The sequence below is a fragment of the Pipra filicauda genome, unplaced genomic scaffold, assembly GCF_003945595.2.
Source record: "Pipra filicauda isolate LSUMZ 115617 unplaced genomic scaffold, ASM394559v2 scaffold149_size4050908_pilon, whole genome shotgun sequence".
Taxonomy (NCBI): Eukaryota; Metazoa; Chordata; class Aves; order Passeriformes; family Pipridae; genus Pipra; species Pipra filicauda.
The window spans coordinates 925,156-940,805 of NW_024103984.1; the positions used below are offsets into that span (position 1 = coordinate 925,156).

The following is a 15,650-nucleotide window of genomic DNA, read 5'->3' on the forward strand; positions in this document are numbered from 1 at the left end:
TAAAGATGGTAGCATAAAAGCTGGCTTTTATGCTCAAGTTAACATGTTTATAGACGGTGTTCCTGTCATACTTACAAAACTATTCCTTAAAAAGAAAAAAAATTGGGGTGAAGAAAAAGCAAGTTGCCAAACCCAAGAGCCTTCAGAATGGAACTTGGGGACTTTCTTAGTATCTTAATATCAACTCGTTCTATGAGGAAAAAAGTAAATGTCAGTTCTTTACTGAAATTAATTGTTCTTGGGGATGGGGCTGTGAAAAATACTGGACAATGGTGTTGCAGAATTCTTCTCATGGGATTTTGGCTGCTTCTGTCATTATCCTCTCCCAAGCAAAAACTTTACATTTGCTTTCAGTCATAAAACAAAGGAAGTAAGCCTGAAAACAAGTTCAGAGAGGAACTGAAGTTCAGAAATGTTGCAGTTTGAGATAATGGATATTTAGGGGTTTTTAAATGGTTTTCGAGTCCTGTAGCTGTTCAGATACCCTCAGGTTCTGGGGAGATCTGACTAATTTAGCTTGTGTTTGCAGTTTGCCCCTTTGTGTCTTACTAATGTGTCTGTCCTCTGTTTAAAAACATTCTGTGTCAGTGATGGCTGATCTACAGGCAATAATAATGCTGATTTTTTTTTCATTAATGTTCTTATGTGCATTTGGAGGATCAAAATATTCTACCCCAAGTAGGAAACACGTTTGGTCCAAATACTTTGGTTTGACTTTGTCAGAGGAACTTAAGAGTTATCCTTTCTGTTTCTTGTTAGTTGAGTCAGTTTTGGTCCTAGCAATCTTTATAAATAACAATGATTTATTCTTTAGGTAATTGGAGTTTTAAGGTATTTACATTTCTGATGCTCACTGCACAAACCTTGAGACTGGGAATGGATCTTTAAAGTCTGTGCAGCTTGTATTAGTGAATTTATTCCAGGTAAGCTCAACAGTTGAAATGTTTTGAGTGAACAACCTTCCTGCAAATATACTGCCCATGGTGGCCTGACAGGCTGGGAGGTGGGTGATGTTTTCTTGGAATCTTGAGCTAGTTCTAAATCATGTGACGAAGCAGGAGTTTTGTCATGGTTGTGATGCCCCTTAAATTCTGTAACCCTTTTACTGAGTCATTGATTCATCTTCCGAAATTTAAAATTATAATATTGCCTCTTTTCATTATTTTTGAAGTTAATGCAGCATTTAAACAGTATGATACATATTGCTTTGAACTTACTAGCCAGTATCCTCACAGAAAGAGACAGGTAACACTTATTATGGATACTGGTGTAGCAGACTGAACTGCAGATTCAGTTACTTATGATCTTGAGTTTTAGTATCCATTAAAAACTAAATGCTGATTATAAGTTCATCTCCCCGAATTTTTATTTATTATTTTTAGCCTTTATTTAGACAGTGTGCATGCAGACAAGGAAAATCTTCTATGTACCTGCATGGTTTTTGTGATTTTCCTTATGTCTCATGATTTTAATCAACAGAAAACTGAGATGACTTGAGGAAAAAACCATGCTACTGTCAGGTACTATTTCCTGTTCTTGATCTTTGAAGGTACTGGGGGAGGCAAAGTTTAAACTGGATTATTTTATTAAATGGTCTCTGCAGGTGATACTGGGTTTTGGAGAAGGCATTCTTGTAAATAGGCTCTGTGTTCAGGTTGGTTTATCACAGATGTTCGAAACCCCAAGAAGTGTTACCTTTACAATTCTAGCAAGAGAGATTTCCTCAGAAAGGGGTGCCAGTACCTCTTGTATTTGACACCAGCGCCACAGACAGAGAGCCTGCCTTGGATGTCAGTGATGCTGGTAACAGCTCAGCATAGAGTCAGGAACAGGGGCATCTGTAGTTCCAAATCCGTTTCAAGCATGGTGTTGTGTCCTTCTGCTCAGTAAGCTTAGTAATGTAACAAAAAAGACAAAAATGCCTCCTTGCAAATGTTTTCAAACCTCCCACAGACAACAGGGAACAAAGCACATCATGACCGAGGGACAGGAACAACCCCGAGCTGGGGGTAGGCAGCAAGAGTGTTTGTCTCACAGTCTGGTCAGAACTGCTGTGCAGAACTGCTGCTGCTTCTCATCCTGCACTGCCAGCAGAAGTCAGTAATCCATTGCTAGGGACACGCTCCTGTGGGTGTGCTACTCTTCTGCAGGCTTTGTATCACTCTTCCAGTTCGTCAGAATAAAAACTCTTGGGGGATCCTGGAAGCCTTCCATGGAAGCATAGTTCCTTTGGATTCACTGGCCCTTTGTTTGGCTAACTTTGCCTTTTTAAAAGTCTAAAAATTCATCAAGTTTCAATGAAGGAGTCACATGCTCTTTCAGTGGGGGTACTGCGGCTGCAACACATCAGTGAATCGGAGTTTTAGGGATTTGCTCCTCTCTGATACCCGTTCCCAGCGTGTTTGCAGCTTGCCTCACTAAGTGGATTGTTTTGTAGTTTGTATCCACTTTGCAACAGGAAACTACAGCTCTTCAAGCAGCTCTTGAATCCAAGAATCTTGTGATTCTGGTTCTCTCCTGAGTCATTTGGCTGCCTTGATGCAGTTTTGAACTCCTGTGAGGGATGCTGGTTCTTGCTGATTTTTGTTTTGTCTTCATCTTGACATGTGAAGTCCACAGTTCCATTGGTTCAATCTAGTGACTGAGTCAAGTCTGCAGTGACAACTGTTGACTGACTTCCAACTTGGAAGTTTTAAAGTTCCTTATACTAATCTAGGGCTGCACAAAATAAGGACCACTGCTTTTATCTGTAACAGTGTTTCTTTGTGGTGTCATGAGAGTTTGTTTATACTATGGAAAATCCTGTCTTGGTGAGAAGGTTGAAATATTGTGTAAGCCTTGTCATGAAGAGCTCAAAATACAATATTCTGGCCTCATTAAAAATGTAGCTATGTTAAGTAAAATAAATAAATGAAAAGGCAGCCTGCTGGCAACTGGACTAGTGCTGCAAAAAGTTGTTTTACTTGCAGCTCTCTTAGTCATGCCATGGCTTTATACAAGCAGTTACAGTGAATCTTAAAGTCTGTGTGGAATGAAGCAGTGGGGTTCTCAGGGTTGAGTGGACAGTTCACATGTATGGCTGGTATAGCAACAGTTCAGGGATAACCTTTACTGAAAACTGGGAGCAATTTATGTGTAAGACAACGTGCAGGAAGATGATGAATTTTGCTTATTTGGCATATTTTCCGAGGTTTTAATCAAGCCGACAATACTCAGGGATTTCCTCTTGGTTTCAGCACCCGGGAGTTTGTTTTAAAGACTGTTTGTGATAATTACAGCTTCAGTCCTAGGTTCTGCGCTCAGTGACTTGTAAACTTTTCCAGAGTTAAGTAAATTTAAGCTGTAACGTGTATTTCAAAGGGGTATGATCTTTAGATTTATCATTCCTGGTAAGTTACTTAAATAAAAAGTTAGATCACTTTTCTTCCAATAGAACAGAATCTCACAAATAGTTAATGCCTAACTTAGAGTGATTCGTTATACAAAATGTTGGCATTTTTAATAAGATTAATATATTTCAATGAAAAAAAGCAGAAAATCTTTTTGAATTCAAATGTGCAGTTCCTTTAATCTAAAATGGTATTATGAATCTTTGGCTTTCTCTAGATGATTCTGAATTTCTCTAGATGCAATCTAAAAATAAAAAGGTGAATTTCCTAACAAAGCCTTAGAAAATAAATTACTGTTCCTTTTTCCTCTATACATTATCATGGTTTGCATCAGCTGTAATACAGTTACAAGTGACTTGGAATAGTTAATATAAGAGCATTGAGAGCCCTTAAAATTATACTAAATTTTCAGGACCTAAAGAAAAGTTCAGTGTAGGAAACAGTGTTGAAAGCCTGTGGCTGTACCAACTGAGGTCATCCTAACAGAGGAGGAAAGGATTTTATTTGTTCACTACCCATGAAAAAATGGGAAACAAAGTTTTGTAACTTTTTTCATATAAAATGTTGGAAAAGTCTTTCTTCCCATTTGAAGTGAGGAATATTTCAGTGTCATTTTTTGGTGGTTTTCAAAACCAGTTACATAAGATAATTTTAGCGATGTAGATTCTTACCGATTTTTCTGGACAAGAAATTACTACATAAATTTGTTATTACAATGTATTACACTATGTTGATGTGTTTTTGGTTTTGTTTTTGTTTTTTTCCTCTGGAAGAACATTCCTATAGAAAGGAAATAGGAGCCAAAGTCTGAAATCTAAAATAAGGACTAAACAGCTTTTCATTTGCTTTTCTACCCTTTGAGATGCCAGAAGCAATTTCCTCTTGAAGCTGACTTCCTCTCTGGAAGTGATTTTCGTCTCCAACCATGTTGAGGCTCTTTTCTCATTCTTTCATTCTGACTAACTTGCTTTTTTCCCCTCTGACTTTCTACTGCAGTTGGGAACTTCTGGAGGTAAGTAATGACAGACAAGTTTCTCTCTAACTTTCTTTTTCAGTTCTTCTTCCCCCCCTCCCGCCCCCCCTCACCCAGTCAGTCTAGAAGGACAAACAAAGCACTATTGGTGTCCTCTGCAAGAGAGCACTGATAGGGGCTGGCTGTAAATTGACGTGGCATGGAAAATCTCTGCTAGTTTGGAGCAGCTCTAATGTTGCTGCGAAATCAAGCCTACTCTTAACCAAGTTTGTAGCTTGAAATCATCACGGGCTTACGGGTTCTGTATTAAAAATGAATGGAAAGTACCTTCGCTTTTCTGTTTGGGAACTGGATTTTTTCTCTGTTTGGATTTACAGCTAATAGAAAACAAAATCAAAGGGAATTATTTGGTTACTTTTTTTTTTCCTGTAGTAAGAGCGACAGATCTTGCTGCTCCCCCCACCTTTTCCTGCAACTTAATCATTTGCAGATCTTGCCATGGGGTGCGGACTGAGAAAGCTGGAAGACCCAGATGATAGCAGCCCTGGAAAAATCTTTTCTACACTGAAGAGACCACAAGTTGAAACAAAGACGGATTCTGCTTATGAATATGTATTGCTGGATTTTACTTTAGAAGGTATTTTTTTTGTGCTGTATGTTTACTATTCTGAGATAAGAAATGGCATTTAACTTAGCTCTGTCTTGTTTGACTTACAGTAAATCTTAGATACTTTTAGCAAAGCCAGCCAGAGTGTAAGACTCTTATTTTGAAACACAAATCATGACGGAGGTCCTCACTTATATAAAATTACAGTGGAAACTACCGAAGTATTTTTAACAACCAAACCCTCCAAATTACACAACTGTCCTTGTTAAGGAAGCTGGCTAAAACTGTTAGAGATTTTCCTAGTTTCCTGTGAGTCAGATACTGCCATCCATACTCGCTTTGAATAATGGTTGTCTGCATTCAGTGTGACGGTTCAGAAAATACACTGTGCCTGAACCTTAATTGAATAACAATTTTTTTTAAATGCACTCCACTTCTGAAAACAGGCTGTCATTGTCCTTGTTACTTTATGCAGAAGTAAGTCTGTTCCTTAGTTGTATTCTAGGAGTAACTTCCCCTCTTATGCCCACTCCAGACTCTTGGTAGATATTTCTGTAAGGCTCTTACAGTTTCATCTTACTATTTTTTTTCCGAGTGCTTTACTTGTAGTTGTTGAATAGTCTTTTGAAATCGTGACTGAAATGAAACAAAATCTGTATGCATAGCTAGAGGCAGACAGTGCTCTGTGGGATACTTCCTTCCCGAGGGTGTCCCATCTCTAACAGAGCAACTCCCTGTTCCACAAAGTTGAAAACATAAACAAGCCCAGATGGCTGCCCTCGGAGAACAGACAGCTCAGTTTTGCAGTCACTTTATAGTAACTTGCATTTTAGAACAGCTCAGTCTACTGGAACATCTTAATAACAAGGATTTGAAGTAAATGCAGTTGCTAGAAGGGTTTGATAAAGGGAGGAAGTGTAAGTACAGGTCTTACTGCAATTTCAGGAACCGTTTCATAAACAAAACTTGGCTTCTGCTTAGTTTTACTCTAAATTAAAGGACTGTGGTAATATTCTATTTAAAATATAAGTATTTTCATTGAAAATCTGCAAGGTACAGATGAGAATACACATTCTACTAGGTTATAGTACGTGAAATCCAACTGTTTTTGTTGTTCTGTTTATTTACACAAAGTTTCTTCCTGGCTTGTTCCTTTTGAAGTAACGAAACTTGTAGTAGTGGTAACATGCTGGAAATAAAGCTAGGCTGCCTAATGCCTACATGGATTACCTCCTAATCTACTGGTAATAGAAAGGATAACTTTGAGGCTGAAGAGCATTTAGTGTTCTTAAATAGCCTGTGTTCTGGATAGCTTTCCTGTGTTTTCAAGTCACAGTTTCAGAAAGTGTTGTGTAAAGGATCTGTTATAAAGGTGGTTGTGCCTTTTTTTTAAGTAAAAGCACATGAAACAACTGGAAATAAAGGTGCATCTCTGCATTTAAATAACTTAGCAGTGAAGATTAATTTTCTCCTGTTTAGTCTGATATTCAGAAATGCTTGGCTTCAGTGGCCTACTGTGGTATTATGAATGTTAAATAAGCAAAATCAGTTTCTGATAGTTGCCTAAATCTTTTAGGTTTCTGACTGTAAGCAAGTGGATTTGTGAACACATTCTGTTGAATGGTTCTAGCTTTGTGTGTATATGACCTTAAAATAGTTTTTGCTTGGAATTTCTTTCCTTTATAGAGAGATGATAATGAATAAAAAAACCAGTGTGTATACTGTCTGAGAGGCATTTGTGAATTCTGATTGCTTCTGAAATGTGGGGACTAGCTAAAATATTGTGGAGAATCTGTTGGGCTTTCTTTTTTTTTTTTTTTTTTCCTACCTCAGTCAACTCACTCTTGTGCTTGTTGCTACTTGAATGTCCTTTGGCTAAGTGAAACATTAGTGAGATCCCTTTATCACTTCAGACCAAAGTTTTCACTCTGCTGTCAAGTTGTGTTATATCTTCATGACACTCCTTCTGTCTTAACAATTTCCAAGCAAGGTCTTCCCCTACAAAGATTTCTGTTTGCCTGAGTGATTCATTGCCACTGGTTCTTGCACCATGTAATACAGAAAATCAGCACTTAATCATCTTTAAGATCCTACAGAAAGCTATGTCCTGCATCAAGATGAAAATATAGCAACTCTGAGTGTGTTATTTCATTTCAATCTGCCTTATTCTGTGCTTTATCAGGTATGTGCTGTGTGAAGTGGAAATGAGCCTGCTGGAGAGACTGTCAGCAGTCCCTGATCTTCTCCCAAGCTGTGATGCAGATTAGGTCAACCATGCTGCAGCCTAAATTTGCTGGCCGGAGTCCTCGTGCATCTTAACTAGTTATTAGCAGTGCACTGAACCTTGGCTTCTCCCCTCCTGGTCCCCATAAGCTTCCATCTGTACTGTAAAAAATTAGCTTTCAGCTTCATGGAGGGTGATGTGCACCAGGAGAATCCCAAACAAGAAAATTAAAGCCCATCTTTTATTTTGGTGGAATTGAATAGTACAAAGAAAAGGGAGCAGTGGACTCTGAAGTATAATTTTAAATGCCTGTCAGTGATTGTAAATTCCAAGGTCTCAATCATGAGGCATATCTCAGTTACAAAAACAACTACTGTTTTTTCAAGTCATTTCAACTAAAAAGTAGGGATAGCTTAAATATTCCTACTGAAGCAGAATGTTTTATGCTTTGTCCAGAACCCTCCTGTTAGGGAAAAGGAGGAACATTGATGCACCCTGCTAAGATGACAAGCTGTGAAGTTCTTGTCACTCTGAGTAACAGGATGAATGTGTATGAAGTAGCTGTTCTGTGGTCATCTTCAGTGTCCTGCATTGGAAGCTTACTGTGGAGCTGGCAAGTTAGCTGCAGTTCTGGTACTGGTAAAAGTGTTTTGGCTACCTGTTGATAGCACATCAGGAGGGAAACTTTGTTAATGAAAAGGGGTTAAGACATTTGCAAAATAAGCGATGATCACGTTGCATCATTGCTGCTTTCTTGGCTTGTGGGTTGTGGAGTAGTTATTTCTCAGCATGTATGTCTCTAGATTTACTATGAGTGTAATCATGGGATGGAGGTATTGCTGAGGGCAAAATATTGTCCCTTTATGGAAGGGGATGAAAACTTTGACAAATCTGTGCTGTCATAATTACTCTTCTGTTACTGTCTCTATATGGTATTGATTTCCTGCTTTCTGAGAGCATCTGCAATTCCAGTTGTACTTGAGAGGAACAGGAATTACTGCCCCATTAGACTGACTGCAGCAGAATATACTGTTACCAGCATGGAATGTCCTCTGTGCAAGTGCTGTGGATCAGACAATTCAAAAAAGATTCTCCAAGAAGTTTTCCCTTTTATCTGTACAGTTTTCCCCAAGAGCTGTGTATTACTGAGATGTTGCCTATTGATGCAAAATGCCTGCATGCACTCAGGGATCCTCCATAGAAATTAAACACCACAACCTTACTTAGGTGATGTGTACTTAGGTTTACTGGAAAAAGGAATTGGGACTATGTAAAAATACCAACCTGCGCTCCACAGATGACTTCTGAAGGGAAAAAAAACAGAGAAACAAATTAGTTGTTGCAGGCTTAAATCTGTTATGCAGGAACTTAGCTCAAAACTAAGGTTGAAGGGTACTACATCAGTATGTTTAAGGCTTTGGATGGACAAAATAGTTGCTTTGTTAAATTCAGCCCTATTGTGTGTTTAGATGTTAACTCAGCTCTTAAATCAGCTTGGCAAACCTAGATCAAACAGAAAATGTTGCCAAGTACGTTAAAAATAGATCATACGAAGTTGTAAAAATAGTTACATTCAAGTGGTTGAATACTATTGAATCATCTTTGAATCTGCTTTTTCTTGTATAAATAGAACTGTAACTTTTTAGCAAACGCCTTGGGATGGGTTTTGTGTGGTTTACATAAAAGAAACTCTCCTAAAATGTATGTGGATGTACACAGGATCACGTGCTTCTCTTCTGCTTTCAACGCTTTTAGCTTCGTCAAATCCAGAAGTTATCAAGATCAGTTCTGTGTTGGATATAGCCTCTCAGGTGGAAGAATATTACAGCAAAGGATATGTTGTAGGAGCTGTTCATCCTATTATGCTGCCAATCGGACGTAGAAGGAGTTTCCCTGCAAGTCACATGTATCGAGTGGTACTTTCACGATTAAAATTAAGGTAACAGTGAAATCATTTGAATACACTGATCCATTACTTAAGCCATTTGTAAATGGGTTGCTCAACTTGCATAACTTATTATCAGTTTGAAATGAGTGCCTCAGAGAATCAAATTAACTGTTCCTGGTCTAGAAAGGTGAGCAAGTTAATAATGTTTTTTAATCAATGCTAAGCACACAACAGGCTAATGTTTGCTTTGCCATAGTAAATGTCCAAACAAAAATCCAAAGTGTAATATCATCTGTCTTAGAAACTGCAGCAAATAGAAGATTAACCAAAACAGTAGGAGAGTAATAAGCTGCTTTAAATTACTTTATGTCTCCTTTATCTTCTTCATTTTCAAAACTTTTGTTTTCACTTTTCCCAGGCTAAATGACATGTAATTTGTGAAACAGCTTGTCAGGGAGAGTTTGGGTTTTTTCTTATTAAGAAGGAGATAATCATTCTGTGATCAGAGGTCTTACAGAATCTTGGTTTTGACACTGAGGGAGATGCAAGAGTTGTTCCAGATCCATGGTCTTGTTTATTACTCATGTTATCACTGCCTTATAAATCACCATGTGATCATAAAGAACACAAAGAAATGTTACCATTAGTTTATTTGAATGTACAGAATATATCCTTTTGTTCTTATTTTGAAAAACTAGAAAAGTGAGGTTCTTACTGCATTAAAAGTTGTTATGCTTCTCCTTCACTCCTGAGTCCTTATGTGAAGGGTTCTTTCATTTATTTGGAGGACTGGAAAGGGTGTAAATTGGAAGCTGCCCCCTGCCACTCCAGCAAGGCTTTTGTAAAACATGTTCATTTGAGGTAACTTCTCAAACCCCTTGCTTAAACAAGCATTGTCCAGGGTATTTGCTGCTCGTACAGCTTAACCTTTGTAAGTTCATCTATCTGCAAACAAGGTGTATGTTTTTCTTGTGGGCAAAAGCTTGGGTAAGAAAGCAGAATGCCTGCTCTCTGGAGCTGGGACTTCTAGGAGCTGACACTGCCAGCAGCAGCTCCCACAACTTGCCTTATCCCTCTAGGTGTGGCATCCTTATGAAGTTGTTGTTTGAACCTTTAGGCCTTTGAATAGATGAGTGGTGAGACCCTGTAGCCTACGTGTGAAACTCTTGGTGTAGCTTCACAGTTTGCTACGCAGGTGCTTTATGTACTTCTGTTGGTTTTGCTGTAGGCAAATACACCTTCTCTGACTACTGTCTGGAAAGTAACCTTTTATATTTCAGTGGGTCTCATTGATGTTTCTTTTGAGTTCAAATGGTTATGTGAAGGAGGCATCAAATAAAATCCCATTATATTATTGATGTACACTAAATCAGACACTAAGTTGTCTGAGTAATAATCCAACTGGTTTTATCTAAAACATGATGAGTATTATTCTATAACTTGAAATAGAAGTTAGTGCTTGTCAGCTTCTTAAATCTGAGAGATTTAAACACTATCTAGCTCTCAGTAATTGTTTGTGCATTGTGTTTCTAGTATTTGTCTGTACACAGCTGCAACTCTGCTTTAGTTACAAAAACTAAGCAGCAGCATGTTGAGTGTAAAAGGACCACTTCTATTCATAGTGTTTTCTACAAAACCAAACCTGTTTTGTGCTTACTAAATTTATAGTTTAAATTTGTGGGGTTTGCATTATCAGAGATTTTTGCATTTATTACAGTAGCAGGGGTGTTTATCAGTAAAGCTCAATTTCCAAAAGATGCCTATGAGTGGCCTTCAGATGAAATTCCTGTTAAATATTAATATTCTTACCATGGCATTGTAACACAATACCTGTCACTTTGCATAAGAAACAGAACAAGACACTAAAACCCACTGAGTTCTAAAAAGTATGAAGAAGCATTGTCAGGATTTCATAACTGTTTCAAAAGAGAAGAATTCCATATGCAAGCATTTGCCCAAGTTAGCAGCAAACTCCTGACAAAGACTGCTTTCTTTCTGTGTTCTAGCCAGAAGCATGCAGCACCCAGAGGACAAAGGCACCCCAGGCTGCTGATTGAGGAATGTCCTTTAATGTATGAAACACTGACAAATGAGGTAGTGAAAGAACTGTTAGAAAAGGTAATGGAGGCTTTTTCCAACTTTTCTTCAGACTTTTGTTGCTATCATACATGTAAGTTATATTAAGTGGTTGATGTGTTTTTAGTTTTCCATTTATTTCATGGAAGATACAAAGCTTTTCTGAAAATAAAGAGTTCTTTTTCTTCACTAGTTAATGTTTCTAATGTAGGACTGAGTGTTGGTTGCTGCAAAGCTTTGGGAGACTGGCTGGTTACACCACTTAAAGCAGAATCAAGCCCAACTCGATCACTTTTTATAAAATGCTTGTGTGATGTCTGAAGTTTCATGTTATTCCAAGTAAAGTACCTAAGAAAGTTTTTTTCATTCTTTAACAGAACTACAACATGCAGTTAAGTGTATTAAGTATTTACTTGGCACAGCTTTTGAAAACATTGCATAGTTAAAGTAAACTAAAGTTCGCTGGAATGCAAGTTCTAGTTCTGGTTCTTTTTGTGTTTAACTTCCTCTGCAAAACTGAAGACTTGCTGAAACAGGAAACTATTGTTATTACAAGAGTTAATGATATCTCTTACATTAGTTGCCAAGGAAAGTAGTAGAGGAAAAATCATATTGAAGATGTTTAATCATCTTTGAAGTTTTCAGAGTTGCTTAAATTTTCTAAATGGCTTGTTTTGACTTTGGCAGGCATTTCAGTTTTAGTGTGATTCTGTTACATGCTTACACTATGTGGCTGTTGCCAGGCTGGTGGTGTAGTGTACCAGCCAAAGATTAAAAGGAAAAACACACTTGAAATGAGCAGTGATGCAATCGTGGAAGCATATTTGGTACAGAAGTAGTATGGGAGAATAATTTGATTTTAAACTGTTCCCGGTGTTTGGATTTACCTGGGAAAACTTTCCATCACAGGGAGCTTGTAGCACAAGATGGCAGTGGGATCACCTTCCTAAATGGCAGCACTCCTTATCCCAGAACAAAAACCAACACCTCCAAGAACAGACACATCTCACAGGTGGCACAGATGTCAGTTGTAGATTGAGACTTCAGTGCAGAGAAAAAGACACACCACTGGCTGAAGGAGTTGAAGAGGATTATTTGCTTGTAGCTCCCTCCTTTCTCTGCTCCTTCAGTGTTCTCACTAATAATGAAGTTGAGTAGCCTCGGAGGGAACTAGGGGGTAATGAATCATGGCACATGACAAAGAGATATTTCTGTAGTATTGGAGGGCAGTATTTTTAGTATGAGTGGTATCACATGTTTAAAGAAACAATACTATTTATCACTCCACTGTACTGCTTATCTCTGTGACACAGTAAATAAAGTACTTTGGGTTTGTTCTAAATGAAGGACTTTGTATGCCCCCAAGCCAGTACTAGTGTTGGCCACCTTTCTTGGCCTGATTCCAGATACATGCTGGAAAACTTCCATTAACTTTGAAGCATGAGGAGTGTCAAAGACAAGCCACCCTTCTATAAGTACCCTTCTATGTCTTCGTGTCCTCAGCAGTTCAGTTAAACAGAACATGCATATAGAAGTTTTAAAGACGTTCCATGCAATTCTAAAATGACTCTGCAGCTAAATCTCTGTTGTATTATAGGTTAACGAAGCTGCTAAAAGAGGCAAGAAGTTTGTGGGATTTGTAACGCAACACTTCCCTCAGCCTAAAGCCTGTAATGGAACAAGCCCAGATGGAAATGCAGAGCTGGAAGCAACACTGGGCAGAAGAAACAGGGAACACAGGAGAGAAAATTTTGATGAAAACTATAAAAACTGGAATGAGGGGACACTGAGTGGTCATTCATCTGAGAGTGGGATAGAGGAGGAAATGCAAGGAGAAAGCAGACTATTAGAGGATTCAGACTTCCAGTTTGGAAAAGAAGTCAGCCCTTCTAAACCACGGAAAGGAGATGGTAATAAATGTTGCTTTATTGTAGAAATAAGGTATTCTATTGAGCTGTTAAGGTGTTGGAAAAAATAGAACATGCTGTTCTGTCAAATACTGGCTTTGGATGATGCCTCTATATATGCATATATAAATGCATACACATTTCTAAAGAAGTTGCCAGTTAAAAAAGCAAAAGAAATATTTACCTTCTACTTTCTGTATATGAGCTGTGGTAATAGATTAAAATGATACTTCAGTTTTCATATAGAATATTATAAATGTACAGTCCAAATTCTAATTTGTAACTTGAATAAAGAGAAACCCACAAACCACCACCACCCAGAATTGCCCACAGTGTAATTCTGACTTGAAATGTGGTGCAAGCAGGTAGCTTGTTTGCTTGGCATGTGTGTAACAAACATATGGCAGTAAAAGTCTTTTCTCTTAGAAGGATGCAATTGTTATAAAACCTTTTTCCTAAACGCATATTGTTTTCACTTCATATTAAATCATAAACATTTCCAGGAATATGTTGTGATTGCAGTTGTGCCTGTTTGAAAGCTGACAACAGAGAGAGCCCCTTCCAGCCAGAGCTGTAATTTTACATGCTTCTAGCCAGCTCCCAATAATGTACAGCAAACAAATCCGTTCCTAATGGATTCTTTCTGGTTAACGTGCCTTCAGGAAGCACCCTGAAAGAGATCACTTAAAATAATACATTGACCATGAAATCAAAGACGATAATTGCTACAAAATGAATTCACTAGAGAAAAGTAAGCATTAGAAGTATAGGAAGGGAAAGTATAATTGAAAAGTGTTGGTGCAGAGGTAGACAACTTAGTTGTAGAAGAGTGTGAGATGCTTAATGTAGTCTGTGTGAAAGATGGCTTCAGAGTCTTCCAGGCTGCTAAGAGGAGAAGGTGGAAAGGAAGAAGTAATCTGAAGCATGAGAACTAACACAAGACAGTATTGTGTGGAAAGCAGGCAGCATGAAACTTCCATGTCAGGCTGCATTTTGACATAATAGGTTCTTCCCTGATGGGCCAGACGTGTTTTAATTGCTCTCAAAAGCAACCTTTTCACTTTGCTGTTAAAAGTAAAGCAGCCTCTCCAGTTCGTAGGCTGTCAGAAGAATGACTCTGTGCACTGAGATGATCAATGTCCTTCTTATTTTTAACACCTCAGTAAAAGCAGTTCTACAAGTGAGCCTTTATAGCATAATCTCTTAAAGCTCAACTCTTTCCTTACATCTTGAAGCAGTGGGTTTGGTATATGTGGCAGAATAGAAGTCCCACAAGGAAAAAGCGGAAAACTGGTTCTGTTCAAGAGTGTTGTTTGTGCAGACTGGTGTGAGCAGGTAGATGAGCAACCAGTGCATCCCCTATGTGCACTGCTCTCAGGAAACTTTTCAAAAAGCCTTTAGAGGGGATATGCCAGGCTTCTCTATACTAGTCAAATAGTAAAGTCACTGGAACTTGTAAGGCAGAACTTTTGGAAACTTAACCTTTCGTGGAATATGTTGTATGTAACCATCACTTTAAAAAAACACTGATGTGAATTTTGAAAGGAAGTCGTATGAGTGTGTATGTATGTACTGCTGTTCCATTTACCTCTGCTTAGAAGAGGCAAATTGTCCAAGTTCTAGATTTGGGGGTCATAACATATGAATTTTTACTATTACGTTGCTTTTTGATGTATTCTATTAAATTTTGACTAATATATTGCTTGTGGAGGCAAACTTCTGGTAGATATGAGCAACTGAATAGTTGTATTGGAAAACAGTTTTCTTTTCTTGGAAGCATAAGTGATCTCACTTTGCTATATGGGAGAGGAAATTAAGGGTTATCAGGATAAATGCGTTTATACCAATATAACCCCCTGTGGAGGGGATAGAATAAAACTGTATACTAGAATGACTAGGAAGAGTCATTCTTACCGAAAGTCCAGATTTTTGTTATGAATTTACCTTATTCTTGGTAAAGAATATGTCATTTGCAGTGAGTGTGGTAACACTTCTCAGAACAGAGGGGTTCTTCCAGATGCTGATTCAGATTACTTGCACTACAAAGCCTACTTTGGAAATCCCTCTCTGTTTCTGGAGCCTAGAGAGACTAGCTTCTTATTTGGGGTCATCTAAGCCAAGTTCCTTTGTTTTGGCAGTGTGAATACTTCCATGTTTAGGGGTTGGTTTTTATTGATTTATGCTGCTCAGCAGTATTAGACCATCTGAGAACATTTTTGGGCAACCAGTTTGTGTTATTTCTCCACAGCAGTGAAACACATGAGTGTATTGTGGAACACCTCTAAATAGCTAGGACTTGATAACTTCCAACAGTGATTTCCTGAAATGCTGTGGATCTGTGAATTTTAGTGTTTGAATGTTTTTGTAACAGCAGTGTATTAATACCTGCTAATTTATAATCATATAAAATGATTTGAGTAGATGTAGTTTTTGTATACTTCGCTTGCATGATCACCAGTAGCTACTGAGAAACCCCAGTAGGCAATTAATATCATACTTAAATAACCTTCAGAAAATAATGGGTAAAAATTTGTACAGTACAAGACATTCCTTATGTTTACAAATGTGAAAAATTGTCACTAGTTA

General features: G+C 38.0%; 1 protein-coding gene across 5 annotated transcripts in view; it reads left to right on the forward strand.

The window, feature by feature from the left end:
* Window positions 1-47: 47 nt before the first annotated feature.
* The window catches only part of RFTN2 (raftlin family member 2), a 37,669-nt gene continuing 22,066 nt past the window's right edge, over window positions 48-15,650 (forward strand). Inside the window, exons 1-5 of one of the 5 annotated variants that reach the window (XM_027730662.2) lie at window positions 48-4,401; window positions 4,795-4,999; window positions 8,949-9,132; window positions 11,088-11,199; window positions 12,755-13,067. In XM_027730662.2, the coding sequence (XP_027586463.2) occupies window positions 4,861-4,999; window positions 8,949-9,132; window positions 11,088-11,199; window positions 12,755-13,067 (748 nt within the window). In that variant the 5' untranslated portion in view covers window positions 48-4,401; window positions 4,795-4,860. Of the gene's footprint in view, window positions 4,402-4,794; window positions 5,000-5,685; window positions 5,887-7,557; window positions 7,827-8,948; window positions 9,133-11,087; window positions 11,200-12,754; window positions 13,068-15,650 lie in introns of those variants that run through there. The other 4 variants (XM_039378854.1, XM_027730665.2, XM_027730667.2 and 1 more) reach the window with 4 other exon arrangements.